The sequence below is a fragment of the Sinocyclocheilus rhinocerous genome, unplaced genomic scaffold (assembly GCF_001515625.1).
Source record: "Sinocyclocheilus rhinocerous isolate Xijiao unplaced genomic scaffold, SAMN03320098_v1.1 scaffold1622, whole genome shotgun sequence".
In the NCBI taxonomy this organism is placed as follows: Eukaryota; Metazoa; Chordata; class Actinopteri; order Cypriniformes; family Cyprinidae; genus Sinocyclocheilus; species Sinocyclocheilus rhinocerous.
In genome coordinates, this window is record NW_015654513.1 from 180,491 (window position 1) to 202,896 (window position 22,406).

The window sequence follows — 22,406 nt, forward strand, 5'->3', positions numbered from 1 at the left end:
GTCAATGTATGTATTAGCATACCTCTGCGCACCCAGTTTGCGCAGACAGGATACTCATCAGCGCGTTCACGCACGCTGTGTAGACAGAGCGAGGATGGCAGGCAAACATCAACAACCCGATCTTCCTTCCTGGTTTTGTAGTACTTTTAAAGTTTTCTCATGGGTGAATGACACATTATGTAGCCCAGCGGTTAATCCAGTCCTCGCGCCAGCTCGTTAGATGTGAGCTACGTGCATGAACTGTGTTCCGATCGATATGATCCCTACACAGAGTTCATTGCTCCCTACTCCCTGAGCAGGGGAAATCTGTTGAAGTTTACTTCACTTCGGAACATGGGCTGGAATTGGGAACCTGATGTAGCCTATTGTAGTAATGTTGTCTCTGGTCTGTGAGCGTAAATGCGTTCAGGGGGCGTGGCTTTGGACGGCGATTGCAGGGAGGGTGGGACGTTCGCTTTCAGTGCTATCAGGCTAAAGTTAGCATTTTCCAAGACCTCCTACTGCACCTTTAAATTATCTGAACTATTTAAACGACTATAAAATGCAGAGAGCTCACTGCGCCATCTAGCGCTCGATAATAACACAAGTCCAATAGTAATTAACCAGATTTATTCAAGTTGGAGAAATAATAAAATATAACTGACTCAATGGAAATATAACATTATCGGCTTAATTAGTTAGAGTTATTTATGTTTTTGTTTTTTGTTCAACACTTCTTTTAGTTGAACAACCTCAAAAAGATTTTACAAACAAAATATTGGACTAATATTGATAATAACTTCAACTAGAGTCACCAAACGTGAGCAAAATCAAACAGTGTACAAGCCGGCATTTGACACAATTGTAACAAATCACCAACACACAAATACACACAAATTGCTGGTATTACTATTGTGGAGACACTTGGTGCTCATAATGTAGAGAATACCTGGTACACACACACGTTTCTGTGAATTGTGGGGACTTTCCATAGACTTCTATTACTTTTATACTGACCAAACGATATTTTCTATCCCCTAACCCTAAACCTACCCCTTACAGAAAACCTATTTGCATTGTTACACTTTCAGATAAACATCATTTACTATTTTTAATTATTTTTTTCCTACGTGGGGACCGCAGACCGTTGTCAAAAATTGGTCAAAAATGACAAAAATTTCAGGTTTTACTATCCTTGTAGGATCTACTATCGTATGTAGCATATACAAGTACACACACTTATCGTATGTAGCATATACAAGTACACACACACACACCCTCTTTCACGAGTTCGCCTGCCCATTCAGTCTCGCTAGATAGGCCTAATGGTAAACGCACTTGGCTTGTTGTGCTGAAGGAGCAATAAATATATTGTGACGAGCGTCCCGAAGCTTCATCAGCGTCGCCCTGGAAACAAGTGAGGAGCACCTGGCCATTATCATCACAGGCTGATCGGTCACAGCTGCACCTCATCAGGCGGCGGCTACATAAGCCACGCAAGCCCTGCCATCTAGGAGATTCCTCCATGAGACTGAGCACTAACTCGCCCTCTCATTTTTCCCACAGAAAGCAGCGTGTGACCGACCAGCCCCACAGGAGCACTGCAAGGACCCTCTGCACTGGGAAGACGGAAGAGAGCACTCACGGCACCGGAGCACCTACCTGGACCTTTCTCAGATTATTTTAGATGTAATGCTATTTTTTAAATGTTAAAGCACAAAAATAAAACCATTTTTGTGGAATCAATAAATTGTAGTCTAATCTTTTTTCTTGTTGATTAGAGACATTAAATGTGAATTATTAGAAATGGAAACTGAACATCACAAGTGACTCAAAACCAGAAACATAATGCAACACCATTTTTCACCATTGTATCAATGCAGCTTCTGGGGGATCTATTTCTCAGCACTTCTGTTTTTTTTTCTAGTTTTAAAACAACTTAATCTACAAGTTGTCCGGGCTGTAGGCAGCTGTTTTAACTTCCCTTTATGTGATTGAACTTTGAACAGTTTTTATAAGATGGTGTTACGCAGCTTGTGTCATTGCTTTATGGGAATGAAAGTTTATGATGGACTTACATGTGTTTATTCCTCTACTGCTGTCTTGCAGGTTAGTGAGTTTTTACTGCTTTTTCGTATTTTAGAAATTATGCAATGCGTCTTTTGCAAATAAAGTAAATAGCTATATGATCAAAACCCTTTGTGCAATGATTATAGTGCTAAATCTAGTTCAGCAAAACATAGCTGCCATATAGTATTTATATTATCTAACATTTACAGACTGTAAAAAGTTTGCTGTTTAAGATGGTGAAAATGTAACTGATTTCAATCCTTTTTCTTTTCATGTATTATTTCCTCTGAAAATCTCCCATTGATCTGAATTGATTTACATGATTTTTTTAATTTGCCAAGAACTCATTAAGACTGTTGAATAAACATAAAAGTATATATTTTTGATTATTATATTATACATTATATGTAATTAAGGAAATATATATTAGGCATAGGAGGAAAGCTGATTCTGCTAAACTCTTTCTGTGCCTTAGGGGGAAGTCGTGGCTTATGGTTAGAGAGTCGGACTCGTAACCCAAAGGTTGCAGGTTCGAGTCTCGTACCGGCAGGGATTGTAGGTGGGGGGGGGGGATGTACAGCACTCTCTCCCACCTTCAATACCACGACTGAGGTGCCCTTGAGCAAGGCACCGAACCCCCAACTGCTCCCTGGGTGCCGCAGCAAAAAAAAATGGCTGCCCACTGCTCCGGGTGTGTGTTCACGGTGTGTGTGTGTGTGTGTGCACTTTGGATGGGATAAATGCAGAGCACTAATTCCGAGTATGGTCACCATACTTGGCCACATGTCACGTCACTTACTTCATTTTATAAAGCAAGTCCTGTCATGCTGTCTTGGGAAATTTCCTGTGCGGACAGACTAAACGAGTAAATCAAGCTTGCTTGATATTTGCAAACATATATTGTAATTAGATCCTTTTACAATCTTGGAATATTTTATATGATTAAAAAGCCTTGCCAGCTGAATGGTTACTTAAATATACATATATCTCTTTCTCTTTTTTCCAGTACTGCATGGACAGAAAGTTGTCACTGATCTTAAGGTTACTGGGTTACTGCCCCATTCGACAGCTCCAGGCACGTAGATTCAGCCATAGATACATATATACGTAGAATCCCCATTAGCGACTGTTTCTATGGGCCACTATACGTAAGCCGTCCGCCATAATGTAACGGTCAACTTGACGTCATTCACCATAGTAGCCTAATCACTGAATATTCGAAAGATGCCACAATCCTGCACAGAACGCCTCAAAGGCTCTGTGAGAACCTACAGTATGGTGAATGACGTCAAGTTGAAAAACAGTCGCTAATGGGGATTCTACGTATATATTTCTATGGCCGCATCTACGTGCCTGGAGCCGTCGAATGGGGCATCATATCTATGGATACGGTCGCCATCTTGGAACGGTCAACTTGACATCATTCACCATACTGTAGGTTCTCACAGAGCCGTTGAGCCCTTCTGTCCATGGCCTTCCAGCACATAAAAAAGATTTTGCCTGTAGCGTCTTGCCTTAATTAGCCTAAATAATGACACATTAAGTTTAGTTATTTGACTATTGTGTAAACAATGAAACAATTATAACCTTTTAACTACATTTTTAAGTTTTCTGAAGAATAAAAATATTTGTTACTTGCCCCTGCTATAATGGTTCCTAATGGTTCCTAAAAAATAATGATTACTGTGACACATAATAGTGCACCTCTCCTTGACAAGCAGCAATGTTTAGGTATCATTCTTGTTAGTATTACAAATGGTGTGGTATGACTTGCCAAAGTTTGATACTTTGATTCAGAGGTGAAAGTAAATAGAAATTGTGCATTACAATCAATAAAGTTTCACAACTAGATTTCCTAAATTGCTGGTTTATTACAAGCTCCTCTTGCTGATCTGTCCACAGACAGTCCTCCTGTTCTGTCCACCGCTGAGGCTGTAGGGATTGTGACTGCTGTAGTGATCATCACTCTGATTATAGCTGTTGTGGGGTGTTTATTCCTGCGAAACAGACAGTAAGTGACTACAAAACATTTAGTAAACACATCAAAATACGACAGATTCATGCCAACAGCCAACTAGCAGAGCAAAAAACTAAAAATCTAATCCATTTCCAAAGGTTCTCTAATTTTTCAGAAAAATTATTTCAAATTGATTTCATATTATTAATCCAGCACATCTGCATCTGTACATACAGTGGGTACGGAAAGTATTCAGACCCCCTTAAATTTTTCACTCTTTGTTATATTGCAGCCATTTGCTAAAATCATTTAAGTTAATTTTTTTTCCTCATTAATGTACACACAGCACCCCATATTGACAGAAAAACACAGAATTGTTGACATTTTTGCAAATTTAAGTTTTTCTTTTTTAATAAATCTGCAAAAATGTCAACAATTCTGTGTTTTTCTGTCAATATGGGGTGCTGTGTGTACATTAATGAGGAAAAAAAATTAACTTAAATGATTTTAGCAAATGGCTGCAATATAACAAAGAGTGAAAAATGTAAGGGGGTCTGAATACTTTCCGTACCCACTGTATATTACAGGTAAACCAAGATAATGTGCCAGCATTAGGCATTATATTTATATAAGAAACACAACATACTCCATCATTGTCTTTATCTTTACCAAACATGGAACTAATAAAAAGGACATACTGATAGTAAAAACAGAATCAGTAAAACAATAGTAAAGTGGCTGAGCTGTAACTAATAAATTTATTATCATGTTCAGTATTCAGCATAAAGTTATCGCAAGATGTCAGTGTGAAACTGGACATATTACTAATGCTTGCATGATAAATTACTTATGTTTCTCATTTGTACATTGCTGTAGATAAAAGGTGTCCTAAAAGATTAAATGTAAATAGGAACAGATTTTAGAATTAATTAATTAATCTTATACAAATCTAAGGGTGCAGTTTATGATCTGTAAGTACAAATTTCAAAATTGAGCTTCAAAAAATTGGTGAGTACAGATTACAAAATCATGGGGACAGACTTTTGACAGGGGGGGTCGTATAGGGGGCTCTTTACTTTCCTCTTTGCTCTTGCACTTTTATTAAGTCACACCTTTAGACCTTTGCCTCCATTCCTCTTCAGTGAAACCATGTATGATGCTGCTATTTGACCTGTGTTTTTCCTCTTTATACTAGACACAACTCAGGTGAGACTTCCTGCTGCTGAGAACAACATCTTAACTGTGGGAGAAAAAGTTATTTAGTGAAAGATGCAATCAATCCTAAATCTAATAAACAAGTCATATATTTCACAAGTGTCAAACAGACCATGAGCTTCAGTAAATAACTCTCCTTACCTGTATTAGGATGTCACAATACTGAAACCAGGCAAAGCTAACAGAAGCACCTCATCATCAGGGGACATTGAATACCCTGCGGTTTCCTTCAGTGGTCGGTCAGAATCAGCATCACTGCGAGCCTCAGCCAATCAGATGGCTTTGGGTTTCCACACAGCAGAGCAGGAAACTGTGTACGCACAGGTGAAGAAAGACTGATTTTGAGTACAAATGCCAGGTTTCTATTAATGAATGAGGTGTTTGTACAGTAGAGAACTGAACAGCTTGAGCATCTATAGCAGCAGACAATAAAACTCCAGCTTATAATAAGCAAAACATCATTGTCCGTTAGTATGGACAAGAATGAATTTATAGTTATTGTTATCATTCTTAGTGGAATGGACTGATATCCGCCTTTCCTGATCCCGCCCCCTTTCTCTCTCCCACTGCGCATACTGTGTGCTTGTTTTCTTTTTAGAGGTAGATTTGAGTCTGTGTGCGGTCTATGCAAAAAGTCACACATTTTAGTACTTCTTAAGATGAAAGACATTAGTTGATTTTAATACATTTCAATGCATACTCATTGTAAACAATTATTCCTAAGTGTCCCTTTATTTTCATCTCTTTGTTGGCTTTGATTTAGATTTAGAATAACAAAATTGTCTGTACAAAGCATAAGGGTTGACAATAAAAAAAAAAGGAAAGTAAAATAAAAAAAATGGTTGTTGAAGACAAATTAATATAGATTTTTTTTTTATTCCAAAGGATTTACTTTGTCTATAGTTTTAACATAACATGATCACCTGGTTGGAAAAGCTTTTTAACCCCTAAAAATGACCTGTTGATACATTCATTTAAAATATCCTCTGCACCCCAAGATGTAATGTATTATTCATGTAAATAACCATCATTTTATTTGCAATACACATTTGTATATAAATATTTTAAAAAATAATACTAAAAAAAGAGGTTCGGTTCACCATTTTGGAACACCTGTTATTCTTCTATTTCCTTCTTTCTTCCATTAGTCATTTTCAGTGCACTGATGTGTGTGAAAAATCTTTAAGCTGGACCACAACATCAGATCTGACTTTCTGTTTCTAAAAACTCTGATCTGTGGTGAATGCAGACAAGCACGCATGTGCAAATTTGGGTTCAGGTATGTGGTGTGATTTCCAGCAGCTGTTTACGGACTCACAAGTCCTTGCAGACAAATCAAAGTCCACGTTTTAATTGAACACACAACTCCTCACTTCCAATAACATACATATTCAGTCAGAGTTGATCTCCTCAGTATCAATAAAGGATCTCTATTTTTAATTTCCAGTTCAGACAACACAACCCCAGAATTAAATTACACAGACAGTGAATTTAAAAATAAGTATAGTACAGAAAAGTAAGAATATCTGTTTAGAATATCTTTTTAATTAACAAGTTTGTGTGTTTCATAGCGTCATTGTCCTCCATTAACGCGTGTGCTGTCATTCTGTCACGGTCTGGCTCTGATCTGTATGTTATCATTGAGAAAATCACATCCAGAAGAGAGTGTCTCTGTGCTACTTCCTCTGTGTGACCTCTATCGTAATATAGAGACCGAGTTCAGTCAGGGAAGGAAAGGCGAGTCTGTATCGCCGTCTGCCTCTGATTGCAAGCAGACATCTGTGTGCTGCCTGAAGATCAGAATCACAGGGAAGTTTAATATCTCTGTGTTTAATATCTCTGTGCTGCCTGTCGTGTAGCATTTCTAAATCCTCAGACTGACGGTCTTAAATCTTTACCATCGCGTTTTCAAGGTTGCTTCAGACAGTCAATGTTATAGTACATCGTTCAGTAGTACAAAAGAATCATTGATGTGGCACACGGCTATCCAAAAGAAGAGGATAATTCTCTCGTACCAAATAAAAGATGGAAAGCGCATTTGTCTGTGATTTTGAACAAGAGGGCGAGTATTGCAAAAATGTCACACTTCTGTCTCCCCCTTTTGTCAGTCTGTTCTCATTTCTGCTCTCCCATTAGATCTGTGTTGTTGCTAGACTGAGGTGGTGGTAAAGTGCAGCCTTTTGCTGGCGGGGAGTGGCCTATCCGGCACGGGCTCGGCCCACCGCCGCCTTCGCTGTCTGTATTGGAGGATGAGTGTGGAGGGGGCGGGGCCAGGCGAGGCAGAGGGGCCGAGGAGGGAGGGATACGTGTGCAGGACGTTGTGCGGAGACTCTGGATACGCCGACACTCCTGGCAAATGCGCACGTGAGTGCAGCCCCGCGGCAGAGGCACTGTCACTGCGGGGGGACCCAGGGCCACTGTGGGGGTGCTGTTGGCACCTAATGGGTCCTCCAGAAGTCGCTGGGGGCCGGGGCCCATGTCTGAGGGGCCTCCTCCTGGCCCTGAATTTCCTGTCAGGGGTCTGGTACCGCTGTAGAGCTTTCCATTGCTAAGGCGCATCTCTCGGACAAGGCGCAGGGGCCGCGGGGCCCCTAAAGTGATGTGGGTGGGGTGTCGAAGGGCCAGAGAGCTGGACAGGGGACGGCGGCGGCGAAGACGAGAACTTTTCTTGCAGGAAACGGCATTACGGAATTCCGTCAACATCTCCTGACACACAGACACCTGAACATTTACAAAAATATATTAAACACTTGAACGAAGGAAGATTAGAATATATCACAGCTATACACAAACACATATATCACATTTTTTTCATATACATATCTTAATATAATTAAGATATACATATCTTAAAGGGGACATATCATGAAAATCTGACTTTTTCCGTGTTTAAGAGCTATAATCGGGTCCCCGGTGCATCTACAGACCCAGAAAACGTGAGAAAGGACAACCCAGTAACTTTGTTTTGGTAAGCCTTTCTCTGCAAGCATGTGAAAAAACGAGCTGCTCAGATTTTGCTCCTGTAGTGATGTAGGATGGGGATCTTATTATATTACTGTTCCTTAATCTGCACGTTTCCACCCACGGCGCCGCCATGTTTATATCATAGCCAGTTTAGAGCAGCTAGTGATATGTGTCAGCTACATAAACATTAGCTGTTCTGTAGTTGGCTGTAATAAAGAACATATATTTTCCATAAATTTCCGGCCTCTGAGCCACGGAGGACGTGGATTAATTTTATTCATGAAGGGAATGTGTCTAAAAAATAGCTAAATTCGTATATGTTTGTGCAAATTATCACGAGACTGCTTTGGAAACAAGGGTCATTAAAGGACTTGCACAAAAGTTGTACCGCACTTTATATTTTGTGAATATTTGCAAATCACCTTTCTGAATGTGTTTGTTAGTATGCTGTATGGCTAATGTGGCTAAAGTTACCATTGTCTCTGTGACTGTATTCACAGAGACATGAACTATGTCATTATTTATTTTAGCAATAAGCAATAAATGTGTTTATGAATTACACAGATGGTGAGTGTTTTCAGGTTAAAAATAACAACATAGCTCTGGTCTCTGTGAATGCAGTAAGAGACAGCATGCTAACAAGCTCTGTCAGAAAGGTGATTCACAAAATATAAAGCGAGGTACTTGCATGTCCTGAATATGAAGTTGGATCACAAACAGTTTGTAATGATCCATCTTTGAGAATTTAATTCGCTGTGGGACATTCTACATTTTTGTTACTGGAGTATCCGAAGCAGGAGCTGTAAAGGCTCCGCCCTCTTCTGGAAGTGGGGTGGGGAGCAGCAGCTCATTTGCATTTAAAGAGACACACACAAAAACAGGATGTTTCTGCTCGTACCTAAAAAGGGTAATTTTGGGCACGGTATAAGAAATGATCTGTGGATATTTTGATCTGAAACTTCACAGACATATTCTAGGGAAACCTGAGACTTAAATTACATGTTGTAAAAAGGGGCATAATAGGTCCCCTTTAATTATAATCTTAATAATTCCAAACATTTGTATATATCACAGAAGTACATATATACAGATATATACACAAGTAGACATGCACACCATAACACAACCACTGAACTGGACTTCACTACGACACACACTAAGGCGAGGAATCGGCGGATTGCTTTGTAACCTACTGTAGAGTGACTGTGATATTGGCGGTCGCAGGAGAGAGGCCGTACCTCGTCTGTTTCAGCTGATCGGCGTGTGGACCACACAAACTCCATCACAGCCACAAACACAGCAATAATCAGGCCACAGATTAACACCACAAATATACCGCCAATGTTCTCCATCCCAAGACCTGCAACAATGAATTAAACACTTTTAAACAATCTGTATCTTAAGGATCTTTCATCACAGACATAGAATGTAATAAATATACTTTCCTAAAGTTGGCATGAAGTGGAAATGTCAAAATGTCATAACTGATCTTCCAGAAATGACAGACTTCCCTCAGGTTATGCATGCCAGACCTTTCCAATCATTTAATCCACCTAAACCCATGCCCTTTCTTATGATTCAAGCTCACATTCAGATCTGCCTCCATACAATCAACAACTGATAGTCAGAACCAAGTCCCCACTCTACAGCGGGTGTGTGAAATCCCTGCTGTGTTTTGAAACACAGTAGCTGGTTTCTAGCTGGTTATGAGTTGGTACGTGCTGATAGATTGTTTCTTGTCATCTTGGACCAGATACAAACCAGCTACCTGCTGGTTTTTGGAACATTGTTGCTGGTTGACCAACTAACATGTTCTTTACAGCAACCGGTTCCAACTGGGTTTTTCAGCAGGGATGAGAATGCGAGGAGAATGTTGTGTTGAAGTGCAGGAGAGGTTCATGCCTTTGGCGCGGTGGTCTTCTTCTTTGGGACACTGCCCTCCCTCCCACCATCTTCTCTTCAGGATCTCCAACCTGTTATTCTCCTGCAGCTGCAGAACTGCCAGACTTATCTCATCTCTGAAAGGAGAACCTGTGAGACAGAATTATGCAGATGTGAGTGTTTGGTGGTTAAGCACGAGGAAGTGTCAATGAGTTGTGAACATCATGGCACGTTCACTTCTGTAAAAAACAAGCCTGTCTGATGATAGTCAAATGAGTTCAAAATTAGCTTATTCTATTGGTGATTTTATAGATGAATACCTTGTGATTCACAGTGCAGCCACATTGTTTGTGAGGCTTCCATTTTAAGTGTGTTAATGTGCTTGATTTTTACAAAATAAAGGATGAGTTGAGAACATTTTGCTGTGGTAATTATGTCCATCTCTCTCACCGAGAGGCATGCCGATTCCATAACCCTTGGTGTCCAGCAGGCCTCCGATCTGGGTGAGGTTGCAGTTGAGGCTGCGGTGGTACTCGTTCATGGTGCTCTCAAGAAGGAAGGCGTATTTAGAGTTCAAGACTCGTGCAATGCCCTCCTCTGTGCTCTTCACAAAGACACTGGGCTGCTTAAAATACATGTAGTTCCACATCCGCTGATACGTCTGATAACGAGAGTTCTGAAAGAGGGAAGGAGAGGATGTATCATCAGTGCATACATCATAAATAAACATTTAAACACTATTTGACATGCAAAATAACAAAGAGAAAAGAAACAGTGACATGCACACAGATGGTAAAATCACTTGAGCAAACAAAAAACTGAGAAGAAAATGCAGAGTCTGTAAGCCAAGGGTACTCTACAAGCAAGAAAATGAACAAGAGATACAAAACCCATCCAAATACATATGCAAATATATGCCTGCTGGCACTTTCCATGAATATGGCACAAAATTGAGCCTGAAAATCTTTAAACATTTTTTCTTTTTCAACAGATGTTCAGTGAAAGAAGGTGCTTAAAGCTTTTTTTGTTTTTTGTTATGACACTTCTTAGATAAGTTATATAAACATAAACACTAAAAATGACCCCCCTCTCCCAAACCCCCCCTGAAATAATTCAGTTTATTGTAGTTAAAATATATATGCATACACACACACACACACACACACATACACAATTGCTACGTATCATTTGGACCCTTTCTACAGTGACAATAAAAAATTATATTACATTTTCTAATTTTCACAAATATTGTACTCTTGAATGTCTTCATCAAGTTTGTCTGTTATGCAAGTAATTGTATTTTAATCCTCCATTTACTTTTGTTGTTTAATTTAACTTTAAACTATAAACTAGCATTTGGTCCCAAATTGATGATGACTTAATTTAGGCTAAAGTTGCAAGCTTATGGTCCAATACATTCTTACTTGTTTACTAACTTTATAAATTTTGTATTTTTTTCTTTTTATAAATTACATGAATAAAGATTGACATGAAATTAAAATTCACCAAATCTATTTTCTACATGGTTGTCATTGATTCTGCTGTGTGTGATTTATCTATTTATCTATATCTATGCTTTAACTCGGTCTTCCGGTGAAGCGACTCTCTCTGGTCATTTAGGCTGCTTAAACCCTGCCCCTTTCTTTCAGTCAACTGCAAGCTCGCATTCAGATCCGTGACCATCCAATCAACAATCGATGGATAGACCAAGTGTCTGTCCTACATTTTTTCCTTTATTTTAAGTCTGTTTCACTTGCATATACATTACAATATGAATAAAAATATCTGTCGCTACATCTCTTCCATCACATTTACAAACATATGCTTAGTGTTGGTAACAGGTTTGCAAAAACAGAAAATTAATAGAAAATTATATAACACTGTCCAATAGTTTGAACTCCTGAGGCTGCTTAACATTTTCTGAAGTGTAGAGTATTTATGGAAAGTTCTTACTATTGCTCTAAAAACACACAGCTGCCGACTCACTAACCCTTCCAGGCAGATGCTTCATAAGTGAACATTGACATGTGCAAGCCAGCACGTGGTTACTTTTGTGTGCGTGTATTTGTATAAACGTAATATCATATGATTTGTACCATAAAAAAGGTCATGGTGCTTCCTCCATGAATGGTGCCGTACTGGATATTGGTTTGATCGGCCAGGTCATCGGGTGATTCGATTGGCACTTCCATTCTCTGCACTGTGAGAAAAGCAGCCAGATTCGCTGTGTATGAGGAGATTATTATGAGAGTGAATGCCCACCTAAAAGAGAGAAACAGCGAGAGCGAGGACATAAACGATGGAAGCAGAGAGCAAAGCGCCCATAGCTGTGCTGTGTAATGTGTCCATTGACTCTGTTAAAATGACCATCGACACATATGGAGCCCCAGCACACGCTCACACTCACCAGACCCCACTGACGCAGCGTGTGGAGAGGGCCCGGGGCATGATCTCTGACCCCTGCTGCATGAAGCCCCCCACAGGAAACCACAGGCTGTTTCCTAGTGTGTACTGATTTTCCAGCAGGTCTCTGCGCTCACGCAGACACGGGTGAGGGTTATACCATTCATACGGACTCAACCTGACACAAATACACACAGAGAGATTTAGGAAAAAATCTTGCATTAAATATTTATTTCCTCACTATACTATACAAATAATACATCATTACATTTTGCTTGATTAATGTTTAAAAAAACTAATTGCCAATAGGGTAAGAAAACTAAACCTAACTGAAGATTTCATTTGCATCTCTGAAATAAAGTATTAATATCTTTTACAGTTTTACAGCTCAGATAAATTATTATTATTTTACAGAGCAAAACAACCAAGCACATTGATTAAGACAATGATTTTTAGCCGTGTTTGAGTATATGTGTGTGTAGGTGTGTTTGTGTGTACCTAGCAGAAAGAAAAAGCACACAGCTAACAGCGAGGTAAGCCAGCAGCATGAAGAGCCAAACAGCCGGTGAGAAAGGATCCAGGAAGGAGAAATAACCTGGCTTCCTGCCCTGAGAGACGGTGGAAGAGAAAGAGTGGTAAATGAATGCAGCTGAAGGAAGGAAGGTGGTAGAAATAAAAGCCAAAAGGAATTAGGTACACGATGAATATTCAATCTGATAATTACATAAATGTAGCAATAGGAAATGCAGTACTGTATAATACATATTAAGGCATTTAGACACATTTTCTACGTATTGTCTATCTATCTATCTATCTATCTATTTATCTATCTATCCTATCTATCTATAATCTATTTATTATCCTTCGTTTAACAGATTTTACACTGGCTGTTATTCAGGACAGGACAAGCAGAGAATATCACACTATTATCAGGGTATTTGCACCAATATCTAGCATCTCATCCTCTCTCATCCTGTTCGTTCAATTGCATGTTTTAATCGTGCATGTTTTACTTCAGCCACAAGAGGGCGCTACTGATCAAAACGGCACAGCAGAGTCACCAAAGATGGATTTTAGTACTCTTCCATGGAAAGCAGATCTTGCTGTTTAGTGTTTACCAAGTAAAGGTATAGGCAATATTACACTAACCAGTTTTCGTTTTCAGTAAGTGTGGGTCAGGTTTTGCTGATAAAACACAGGTAATTACTTTATAAGGCAATTCATTATTCAAATTAATCATAGTTAATCACATCAATATTTGTTGAGAAAAGGGCAGAAATGGAGATATATTTCAAAGACATTGTAGTAAATGAATGAAGCATTGCATAGGCTTTACAAAAAGCAAATGTAAAGGTATAGTTCATCCAAAAATGAAAATTCTGTTGAATTTATTATTTTTGTTTTCTTTGCACACAAAAAGTATTCTCATAGCTTCATAAAATTACGGTTGAACAACTGATGTCACATGGAGTATTTTAACAATGTTCTTACTATGTTTCTGGTAGTTCTGCTGCTGTCTACGCAGGGTCAGAAAGCTCTCGGATTTCATCAAAAATATTTTAATTTGTGTTGCGAAGATAGGTGAAGTTCATACGGGTTTGGAACGACACGAGGGTGAGTAATTAATGAGAGAATCTTCATTTTTGTGTGAGCTATCCTTTTAAACCTCATTATATCGTTTTGTGTTTTTTAACACAATATCATTGAACACGAGCCTATCACAATCTTACAGTCAACAGCAATCAAGTTTATCAAGTTTGTCCGTCTGAGGTAAACTTACGGGTCATTTCCATAGGACATGTTTTTGTATTCCGTCTGCGTTATTTTTAGTTGTTGATCTACGTAAATATCCAGACTGATGCTGTTGTGTTGATTCTGTGTGTCTGACTTACTATATGGACTCTGTAGAGAATACTGATGCCCAGCGTCATAAAGGGCTTTGAGAAGTCAATGACCTTCTCTCTCTCAGATGTGATGGTAAAAGCTGCAACAGCCAAATCAGCTTTCTTCTCCGAAGAATGAAGGAGAACGAAGGAGAGAGAAAGAAAGAAAAACAAAACATTAAAGAAGGAGAAGATACATTCTTGTAAAAGTCATCTAGAAACAGTAAAAAGAAAATGACACAGAACTGTGTGTTTTTCTAAATTAATTCAGCAGGGAATGTGTTGATGAGACCACATACCCTGTTGATCAGCTCTCCCACCATTCCCGTCCATGAGCCGTTGGGTTCAGGTGCTCCATACAGGCCATCGTCCACCAGTTTGATGCGGTAGGTGAACTTGAGGATATCAGCCAGCTCTCTCAACATGTCCACACAAAAACCCTCATACTGCTCATTCCCCTCAAACTCCTGGTAATTCACCTTTCTCATCACGTACGGGTTCTCCTGCACAGACAAACACACACGTGGGTGATTCATGTAATACAGTAGTTTCAGGTCCCTATCACAGTTGTCTTACCATATATGATAAAATATTAAACTCACATTTTTTAATAAGTTACTTATTTTTTTATAAGTTAAGAAAAGAGCAGTGAATTTTTAATCATTTCACTACTTTGGTTTGAGCAGATGTTGCTTTATCATGTCTCCAGCTGACACATGAAAAACTTTCTAACATGAAAAACATTAATAAGAAACATTCCAGGTGTTTTTTCCTTTCTCTAATCTCTAATATGTTTCAGTCAAAACATGTTTTTTACAGGAAATCTTGTTTTATTTGGTAATCAATATATAGTTTTCCTCATATTATGTAATTTGTAATAACCCTTAAACAAACAAAAGCCAGTTCTTTAATGAGAAAAATGACAGGAAGTGACATTGTTTCTAATTGGAACACAACTGTACAAACATAAGCAAATTTTAGCAAGGGATTTGATCAATTCTGTGATATAGTTGGTTTGTCTCACTTTAAAACTCATAAACTTGTTGCATAAAACTACAGATATTATTTATATATTTTGAATATCCTTTCACAAATTTTGACAAAATTAATGAATTCCTTATTTGCTTAATAATAACTATGTTTATTCCATCATGATAGACATTTTGTTAATTGTGTGTCCATTGTGTAAGTAAGTTAAAATTAATTGTTTAAGTGGACATTATAGAGTTCAAACGGTACTGTATAACAGGAATTACCAATGTAGATGTGGTAAATATTGTGTGAACATAAGTGGGCTATATGGGCCTGCTGTAGTGCAGTTGGTCCTCACCAGTATAGTGGTGATGATGAGGCTCTTGTTAGCCAGAGTCTCAGACACGTTGATATCCAGACTGGTGGAGTTCATCAGCAGAGTGTTATTAGAGAACCAGATCCCAATCTAACACAGAGAAGGATGACAAATGGAACAATCAAGATGTTGGCACTATTCAAAGCGTGTGTGTCTCTCTGTGTGTGTGTGAACCTACTTAATAAATCTGTACCCAGAAGTGAGCTAAATCTGACAAAACCTTGTTTTAGTGATATCCTTTTTTTTTTATTCAAAAGTTTTCTCTTAGGGTTAGGATTAGGTTATATTATTTAAACTAACCTATATAAAAGCATTAGACATCTTTGAATATTCCCATTTAGATAGCTAAGTAAATGTGTATGTGTTTGTGTCTTTAACCTCTTTGTGGCCTCCCCTGTGCTTTTCCAGGATGTGGAGGGTGTAATTGGTCCTCTGGCCTTTACTGTTGAACTCAACTCGACCTGTCAAACCATCATACTCCACCTGATCAAAACATGGCAACAGAGAGAGAAAGAGAATAGAAACAGTTATGTTACCTTAAATAACACAGTGGATGCTCTCTAATGCAGATAACAATGCTGGATGACTTTTAAGTGGTTGAATATGTATATTTACTAGTGCTGTCAAACGATTAATCGCGATTAATCTCATCCAAAATAAAAGTTTTTGTTTACATAATATATGTGTGTATACTGTGTATATTTATTATGTATATATAAATACATATATATACATATGTTACATATATTATGTAAACAAAAACTTTTATTTTGGATGAGATTAATCGCGATTAATCGTTTGACAGCACTAATATTTACACACACAGACTGACCATACGCAGGTAGTTCATGAGGCTGGTTCCATGTTGCCAGATCTGAGGGGAGGTGCAGCTGAGAGGTTTGATGCCAATCTCCTGACTCCGGTTGAGTTCCTGCACTGCACTCACCACCACATGGACCGCATCAAACAGCAGGGCCGACGACAGCTGAACACACACATACACAGTTTAGTGTGAGCAGTCTGTGTGTGATACATTAACAGACTTCTGAGTCTCACCGCTGGTCCGGGGTACGGGTTAATGTCACAGCCCTCTCTCCAGGACAGGTTAAGGCTCCTGATAAACTCCAGGTAAAACGGGTGGGTGGTGTTAAACATTGAGAAGCCCACGATGTTTGACTGCTCATCCACTATATCATCCAACCATAGCAGCGGGAAGTCCTGCACACACACAGGAATGACATTATACAGCAGAAAACAGAGAACATCAGTCTGTGTGTAAGAAATAAAACTTTTAAAGAATATAGAGCTCAGATCAGAATAGTGACTAGTCCTGTGAAATAGTACTGGTTAAGTGGAATTTGAGTAGTTAAGTATGGTTTGTGTGTAGACTGAATGAATGTTGAATGGTGCACGTGAGTAATGTGCATAAGACGAGTGATGTGTTAAATCGGACTAGTTTCTAAAGATGTGTGAATGCATGCAAGGTTTGAGTAACATGTAACTTGTTAGGGTAGACTAGTGATAAGATGGTTTTATAATAGGTAAGACTGGTGTAAACTGGTTAGACTAGGGCCTAGGGTAGTGTTTGTAAGGTGAAAGTAACACTTTAGATTAGACTAGGAACTTGAGGTTTTAGTAAAGTATGTAAAGATCAGTGATCTGTTAGGTTAGACTAGTGACTAGAGACTTTAACAGAAGTGTGTCTAAGGATTCCATAAAATGTTAAACTAGACCAGTCGAAAGTTTTAGTAACGCATGCAATGTTTGAGTAAGATGTAACTTCCCTTACCAAAAAGTAGTATACTTCAAGTTTATTTTATTAAGTATACTTAAGTAAAGTTCAAGTATATTTTTAAGTATACTTTATGTAGTAAGTATACAAATATCAGTGTACTAGTAGTATACTTGTAAGTGTACTATTTCAATACTCCTTGGGACTAAATTGGCCCACTTTCTAGTATATAAATGTATACTTTTAAGTATACTTTAAGTATAACAGTAGTATACTTTAAGTACACAACTAGTTTACATCAAAATTTTTAGCTTGTACTGCAACTATACTAAAAGTGAACTTATAGGTATACTGATAGTTTACTAATTAAATACTTGTAGTAGCATTTTTAGTACACTTTGAAGTATAATCTCAGTAAACTACTAGTTTAGTAGTTTTATACTGCAAGTATACTCGTAAGTTTTCTTTAAGTGAACTTTACATCATACTTTAAGTATACTACTATGTCCCTATTTAGGTATTAATTTGTATATAATTAAAAGAAGTATACTAATATCACACTTGAATAAACTTCTTTTTCGTAAGGGTTGTTATGGTAGGCTAGTAATAAGGTGGTTCAATAGTGGGTGAGGTCTGTGTAAAGTGGTTAGAATAATGATTAGAAGTTTCAGTAGTGTCCATAAATGGTTTAAGTATGTTACTGTAGGTAAGACTAGTGACCACAGTAGTGTTGAGTATAGAAATTATGTGTTTCAGTTGTTTGTGTAAGGTTGGAGTAACAAGTTAAAACAGACTGTACAGTTCCTTGGTTGGTAATGTTTGAGTTAACTGGTTAGATAAAATGGTTAATGCATAAGGATTTCAGTATTGTGTACATTATGTGGTAACATGTTAGGTTAGACTAGTGACTGGAGGTATCAGTAGTGTATGCAATGTAATGAGTTAGTTTAAAATATGGATTAGTAATATGTGAATAATCGGTTATATTTTTCAGTTTCAGTAGTGTGCATTAAGTTTGAGTAATAGAAACTAGAGTAGTGGACAGTATGTGGGATGAAAGTAAGATGTTAGGTTAGACTAGTAGAGTGTCTAAGAGTTCTGTAATGTGTTACACTAGACCAGTCACTAAATGTTTCAGCAATGCATGCAAGGTTTAAGTAACATGTAACTTGTTAGGTTATACTAGGAATAATATGGTTCAATAGTGGTGTACCTAAGGTTGAAGCAACAAGTTAGATTAGACTATCTACAGTTCATTAACAGGTATGGTTTGAGAAAACTGGTAAGATAAAATGGTTAAATGACTACATAGAGAATTCAGTATTGCTTTAACCAGTTAGGTTGGACTAGTGACTAGAGGTATCAGTGGTATGTATGGTTTCAGTGATGAGTTTGTTAAAGTAGGGACTACTGGTGCATGTAAATTATGAATAATCTATTATATTTACTAGAGGTTTCAATAGTGTGCATCATAGCACATCAAGCCAACAGTCGGTCGTCGTTAAGCTTCTGTCGGCCTAGTTTTTGCAGTGTGTTCTAAACAGTTGGCAGTTGACCGATTTCATAGAAAATCACGTGAAGTATTATGGGCACAGACTCTGATTTTTTAGCTTCAGAATGATTCCATTCAGTCAGAAGAGATCAAACATATTTGATATTTTGAGCTGATTTTAGAACACATTGTTTTCATCTGTCATGCAACTCCTAGCAACAAGGCACATGTTTCTGCGTAAGCTTGTTGTGTTCAGAATGATTTGAAAGTCTGGTAGTGTTTTTTCAGCAAGTGTGCTTTAAACACAGTACATTAGTCTAATAACTAGAGGTTTTAATAGTGTGTGTTGTGTTTGTGGGTTATACAGTAGTATGTATTTAATGCAGTTCAAACTGTGAAGGGGGTTGGCTTGAGAAGTGTGAGTGGGTTTGCGTAATAAAGATGAATTGTTAATACAGAAGATGGGGCTCCAGGCATGAATATATCTGCAGGAAAATAGGCCAAGAGCTCCTCCTCTATCTTACCATAGTTGTGAGGATGTACTTGTAAAATGCTGATGTCATTCCCAACTCTGACGCCTAAAAAGAAAGGCAAGAGGAATGAGACAATGAACACATTTCAATGTGTGCGAATGAGAGAGCTGCACTGAAAAGCAGAACATTGTATAATACACTCCTTCAGCAGCATTATGATAATTAAAGCATCTATACCTTAAAATGCAGGTATATTGAACAAAGCTGAATTACGAAGTGACGAGAGAACGAGAGATTGAAGTGGGGGAGGAAAGGAGAATGAATGAATGTGAAATGAGCCAAAGCAACAGCATTTAGATAATGTGACTGTATGCCTACCTTTTTCAGTATAAGGTAAGATATAGATGCATTAGCATCAATAATTATTGTAGCTATTTTGTCATCACGAATCTCCTTCAGTAAAGGCGTAGGGTCAAGGTTGTCATCCAGCATCCTGATTGACAGCGTCTCTCGAGAGATCAGAAACCGCTTTATCAGCTCCTCCAGTCTCAGCAGACCTGCGGGGAACAAAGCGAGTTGTTGGCCGAAAGCATATGGACACTCAAATACCCGACTGGAATTGAAAGGGGCCAAACCGGGCTTCATGTAGTGTACCTGAGATGGTTTGTGTCTGAGGTTGTTTGTAAACAGCATGCATCTGTCTGTTTGCAATGCTGCTGTGAAGAAAGTGAGTTGGTGGCAACACAAAGCCCAGTGAAAATGTAAATAACTAGCTAGGCTCTCAAGGGAGCCTGCATGCACAGAAAGAGCCAGTAAAGCCAGTGCCAAATTTTAATTAGCTTGAGGGAGGAGAGAAATCAATGCTCCCCACACTCTCATTCTCTCTCTCTCTTTCTCTCACTCTCAATACCTCCCCTTTTTCTGTCTTTCTTTCACCGATTTCTCTTGTTCATTCTGATTTTCAGCCTCTCTGTTCGCTTCATTCCACTAAATTTGTGTCTTTCTCGATATTTCACTTTCTTATTCCCACAGCTGCGTTATAAAGTGAACTCAGATCTTCTGTTTTCCACCAGAGACCAGCGCTGTGACACACTGAAATAAACATTATCAGACCCAGACCAGCCTTGTGCTTAATGACTCATGTGTGACAGTGACTAGAGCTCTGTTCCAAAACCAAGCGAGCAGCCAGCATTGTAGGACATCATAGGCACGTTCCAGACACAAAACCCATTTCAAAAGGTAGGCATTTTATTTATGAGATGCCTAAATTCTAGCAGCAAGAAGGTAATCCCAGAATGCACTCCACCAAGTTCAAAGAAGAAATGCACGTCTTCATGAAATCCATTAGTGTGTTTTAGTAAATAAATAAATCCAAGATGGTAGACTAGGCAAGATACTTTTGTTTTATTAAACACTGACTATTTTAATGCAATATTTGTGTGTACTGTACTATAATTTTATGTTTACTGATGTATGGACAGATAGTTCGTTAAACGTCTACAGTGGTGAACAGAAACTGAACCAATATTTGCTCCAAGAGGAAAAGAAAAATCCACAATAGTGCTTCCATGGCATGAAATGAAAGAAGAAGAAATTGATTACATTGGTCAGAAGAGAGTCACTCCCTCAGCCATTAGAAACGCTCATGCAACAGTGTTAAAGTGCCCCTATTATGCCATTTCCAATATTGCCTTTCATGCAGTGTGTAATGTAGCTGTATGTGAATGTAAACGATCTGCAAAGTTATAAAGCTGAAAGTGCACGATAAATAAAGTTACTGTCTCCCACAATAAAGAATCGACTCTGAACAGCTGAAACGAGTCGTTAGTAATTCGAATCCCACTTCCGTGACGGCTACACGTCACGGGGTAACACATTTGCGCCTATGTTCTACGTTGGCTGGCCGCGAACAACTTGACCCTGCCCACAAACACGTCATTCTACTGACGACTGCTTCTCTAATCTCTGAATTCAATGATGAACTGTCTTTAACTGGAAAATTAGTGTTTACTATTGTCATTTTGCATTATTGACACACTATTTTCCTAATTAATGCTGTTCAGTTGCTTTGACACAATCTGTATTGTTAAAAGCGCTATATAAATAAAGGTGACTTGACTTGACTTGACTACACGTCAGGGGGTAATACATTTGCATAATTCCCGCCTATGTTCTACATTGGCGGCCGCGAACAACTTGACCCCGCCCACAAACACGCAATTCTACTGACGACTGCTTCTCTAATCTCTGGGAGTTCAACGCGGGATTCACAAAACGCTTGCTGTTGAAAGATGGTTCAGTATCCTGTTTATTTGGACCAGCTGCTCCACTGAATCACAACCTGTATGTATGATAAATAATAGATATTTATATTTTCTATAGAGCATTCAAAATACAGAACTACTGAAATAGGCATAACGTTTCCGACACATGCTGTACGCCGTAGACCAATCACAACAAACTATGCCATCTGACCAATCAGAGCAGAGCAGGCTCACTGAAAGGAGGGCTTTAGAGAGACTGAATCTTTAAACTGCTTCGAACGAATCGTTTGAGAATCGCTGGAAAATGAGGTGATATTAAAGGCACAATATGTAAGATTTTTTTTAATTAAAATATCCAAAAACCACTAGAGCAGTGTTATATATTTTGCTGACTTGTATACTTACATTATCCCAAATGTTTCGAAGAATGTTTAAATCCAGAGAAATAAGCCATTTTAACTAGTGACACGGAGAGTGTCCATAGTGTCATTGAGTCGCCTGCCAATGACGTCATACACCCTCGATTTCCGGTTTTGTTTTGTAGAAAACATGGAAACACCAAAAATGCCTTAATATGTTGTGCGTTTTATTAGACAGGTGACTACCGCACAGAATAGCATTATAACAGAACTTTCAAATGTATCTAGTATGATAAAACAGCGCTGCTTTTTTTCCCCACATACACACGACCGGAAGGAGCGGAAGCGGTCGACTGTGGCATAATAAAAGCTCCGCTGCTTTCGAG

At 38.5% G+C, this 22,406-nt stretch overlaps 1 protein-coding gene across 2 annotated transcripts in view; it reads right to left on the minus strand.

Moving 5' to 3' along the window:
• Positions 1–6,591: 6,591 nt before the first annotated feature.
• grik5 (glutamate receptor, ionotropic, kainate 5) overlaps positions 6,592–22,406 on the minus strand; it is an 85,493-nt gene continuing 69,678 nt past the window's right edge. Inside the window, exons 10-24 of one of the 2 annotated variants that reach the window (XM_016524162.1) lie at positions 19,776–19,954; positions 19,449–19,502; positions 16,757–16,918; positions 16,533–16,685; positions 16,079–16,183; positions 15,683–15,790; positions 14,652–14,855; positions 14,362–14,475; positions 12,968–13,077; positions 12,474–12,647; positions 12,163–12,328; positions 10,517–10,742; positions 10,088–10,216; positions 9,379–9,545; positions 6,592–7,942 (exon numbers count right to left, since the gene is read on the minus strand). In XM_016524162.1, the coding sequence (XP_016379648.1) occupies positions 7,337–7,942; positions 9,379–9,545; positions 10,088–10,216; positions 10,517–10,742; positions 12,163–12,328; positions 12,474–12,647; positions 12,968–13,077; positions 14,362–14,475; positions 14,652–14,855; positions 15,683–15,790; positions 16,079–16,183; positions 16,533–16,685; positions 16,757–16,918; positions 19,449–19,502; positions 19,776–19,954 (2,657 nt within the window). In that variant the 3' untranslated portion in view covers positions 6,592–7,336. The remainder of the gene's footprint in view (positions 7,943–9,378; positions 9,546–10,087; positions 10,217–10,516; positions 10,743–12,162; positions 12,329–12,473; positions 12,648–12,967; positions 13,078–14,361; positions 14,476–14,651; positions 14,856–15,682; positions 15,791–16,078; positions 16,184–16,532; positions 16,686–16,756; positions 16,919–19,448; positions 19,503–19,775; positions 19,955–22,406) is intronic. The other variant, XM_016524161.1, reaches the window with a different exon arrangement.